Source organism: Alligator sinensis, unplaced genomic scaffold (assembly GCF_000455745.1).
Source record: "Alligator sinensis unplaced genomic scaffold, ASM45574v1 scaffold1779_1, whole genome shotgun sequence".
NCBI classification, from domain to species: domain Eukaryota; kingdom Metazoa; phylum Chordata; order Crocodylia; family Alligatoridae; genus Alligator; species Alligator sinensis.
The window spans coordinates 131,880-135,229 of record NW_005843117.1 but is presented as its reverse complement, the minus strand read 5'-3'; the positions used below and the strand labels follow the sequence as shown (position 1 = coordinate 135,229).

The 3,350-nt window shown below is 46.0% G+C and overlaps 1 protein-coding gene across 1 annotated transcript in view; it reads right to left on the bottom strand.

Annotated features, from left to right (window-relative positions):
- Window positions 1–3,350, bottom strand: part of FAP (fibroblast activation protein alpha) — a 59,711-nt gene that overhangs the window by 13,841 nt on the left and 42,520 nt on the right. The window contains exon 20 of the mRNA XM_006037449.3: window positions 2,192–2,386. Coding sequence (XP_006037511.1) covers window positions 2,192–2,386 — 195 coding nt within the window. The remainder of the gene's footprint in view (window positions 1–2,191; window positions 2,387–3,350) is intronic.

Sequence of the window (3,350 nt, the reverse complement as noted above, 5' to 3'; positions counted from 1 at the left end):
TCTTTCCTGCCTATGCAGGGGGTCGGACTTGATGATCTATTGAGGTCCCTTTCGACCCTAGCATCTATGAATCTATGTCCTGATTCATTAGGACCCTGCAGCAGTTTTAACCAGCTGGACATTTTAAAGATCCTTTCTCCCAGGGAGGGACTCCTCACTAGAGTACCAATGATTTAATAATAGACCAAGTGACATGCCCCATTCACATAATTAAAGGTAAAATTTATTCAGATGCTGATGGTAAACTGAGGAATGTTTGCACATTAAATCTGTGATCATTTCAGCCATTCCTTTACAAGCTGTCAGAGCAGACTGCACCTACAGAATCACCTTTGTCTCACTTTGTCTCTGACAGGTGGCTTTTTACTACTTTAATGTCTCAGTGACACTTTAGGGCAATAAAAAATAATTTATAACTTTTATGATTACTATAAAGCAAATGATGATGTTGTTTCAGGAAAGGAAAGCAAGTGATGTGTGACACATAGAAGCCTGAAAAGATAAAAACAGCTATTTTGGTTCAGTCATCACTGAAGATGAAAACAGTAACACAGTACTTAATGCAATACCAGCTAAAGAGGAAATGGAGGTCAGTAAGCAGAAACAGGAAAGAGGAGATAAAAAAAAAAGTACCCAGAAAATGTGCTCAAGCATACAGAGAAAAACTATAGGAGTCAAGACTCCTGGGTTCTGTTCCTGGCTGGGCTACTCAGAGCCAGTTCTCTCACTTGGGTGTGCCTAGTTTCCCCTACCAAGCCCACTGTACCAAGAAACCTATCCAGATCAAATTAAGTCTCCTCTCATGTCACACAGTTCCCTACATCCATGTCTACTTCAATTCTAAATGCCTGCCTTAGAAATGATCTTGTGCCCCTGAAAATGTTAGATGGGGCTTCTTTCCTGATACTTTTAACCCTTACTTCCAGAGAATCCAGAGTGCTTTTTCCCTGTCGACATTCCCTTTCAAATGTTTGTGTAGATGTGTGTAGGAAATGAAGAGGTTTTGAACTCTTGCTGGCTTCAAACATTTTTGTATCATTTCTTGGTACTTCACAATGGTAATAAAGATGGTCTTATGGCTAAACACTCTTTAGAGATCTAAAGATGGTGGTTAAGCTCTATCGCAGGCCACGAGGCAAGGTTTTTTGTGGAAGATATTTTTTATTGGACCAAAAGCTGAAAGGTATACAAACCGCTTTTCAGGTATGAAGAGCCCTTCCTCAGGGTACCTTTCCTTCATATGTCCCACTTTTATGGGTAGTACACTAAAAAATATTACCCACAAAAATCCTTGCCTTTCACATTTTCCTGGATTATCATGGCTACAGCATCACTCCAACTCCATCTGATCTTGAACAAGTAAACTGATTTCTTATCTCAGTTTTCCCATCTGTAAAAATGGGCAACATGTTGATTTACCTCACAACACTAATGAAAGGCTTTCTGCATAACTCTTCAAGTGATCTTAAACCCTAGTGGTAGTGAAAAGTACTCTATATGATGATCTTTACTTCCCATGAAGTGATGAGTCCAGGGACACCACATGTAACCACATGAATGTCAGGTATGATTCTAATTTTTTATGCCTATGGCCAGTCCAGATGAGTGTGGACGTGCAGTATGTGGCACAGCAGACCTGTCTGTGGTGCTACACACTGCACATGCAGGTGTTCCCCATGCTGCTACCCTGCAGCATGGGAGGGTGTGGGGGTTGACCCTGGGAGACCCTGGGCTAAAAGAAACCCACACTGAAAAAATGGGGATAGTGCATGTGGCAACAGCGCACTCCACCCAAAACCAGGGCCTGGCCGGCCAGAGCCACATTCCAGCTATTGGCCAGGCTTCCTGCCATGACCACAGTCCTGGGAGACCCCCAAGGCCCCAGGTAAGGCTGCTGGGGCCACCACAGTTGCTGGCCACAGCCTCTCCTATCCCACCTGGGGTAATTTGCCATGCGCCAGAGCACACGTGACATGGGCGTTCCCTGAGGATAAGTAGCAGCAACACAATTTACCCCCAGGGAAACAAACATCCGTGCTCATCAGGACGTGCCCTATGAGTCTTAACTATCACTCCAACTACCAGAAATCCCAACAGAGTGGTGCTAGAAAGATTGTGATGTATTTACTAGTCTGTCTCTAGTACTTCTGACTTGGTGGTGCTCAACAAGCAAAAAGGCCCTGGTACTCACTTCACTGCTGAGATTTGATCTTCAACTTCGTAGACTCCTAGTCTTCGATACACTGCATGTAACATCTTGTCACCTTGATAAGCTGTCCCTCGGCCATCCACAAGAGCAACTATGATCCCCTCTTTGCTTACAAGATAGGTTATCCAGTCAATACTAAATGTGGACCTTACATCCTGAGTGCAAGGGCCTCCATACCTAAAGGAAATAGTTAAAGATTCTCAGATTCATATTTTATAGATTAAGTTTCTAGGTTGAAACAAAACTTTTATCAAATACAAGACATAAATAATTTTTTAATTAAGGCTCAGGCATCTAGAAAGGAAAACTTTTGAGTCCATAGTCCTAATGAGCAGCCTAACAATATCTTGAGAGGGGAAATGTCTGGAATATTGTACATCTGCCTCACATTTCTCCACATTTGTTTTTGTATGAGGTAGAACAAGTTCATTGTGTTTTCAAAGGAGAAGCAGGTAGACCTTCACCTTGATGTTGCTGTGAGATTTCACTGGCTATAATCCATTGCTAATAATACAGAGCTACTGTATTTACTCTATCGAAGACAAGGCTTTCCCCACCATTTAACATGGGGAAAGAAGCCCCTCACCTTAAAATGAAGCATGAGGTAGCAGGCAGGCAGGCAGCTGCTGTGCCCCAAGCCCAGGTCAGAGCCAAAGCCAGGGCCGGAGCACAGGCTGGGGCTGAGCTGGGGCTGGGGCCAGGGCCAGAGTTGCTGCCTACCCTCCACTGCCATTGCATGCCCCACTCCTCCTCCTCCCCAGCCTCCAATGCCTTCCCCCATGCTGCTTCTTCCTCTCTCCCCCTTTCCTGCACTCCTCCTACCTTTGCTCCATGCCACCAGGCTCTGTCCTTGCTGCAGCCTGGCCCCACAGCAGCAGTGCCAACTCCGCACCGTTGTTACAGGTCCAAACTGGTGCCACGCTCCATGCCCCAGGCTGGGCGAGGGGGAGGTGTGGAAGGGCAGGTGGTGGGGAGAAGAGATTTTGGTGGGGGTGAAGATGGGAGGATGGGGCAGGGACCTGAGGCTGAAGGGGCAAAAGCGGTGTGGAGGGGGTGAGGGAGGGAACAGGGCAAAGGGGGAATCAGAGCAGCCTGAAGCTGCAGGGAATGGTGGGGAACAGGCAGCAGAGGGCAAACTGCC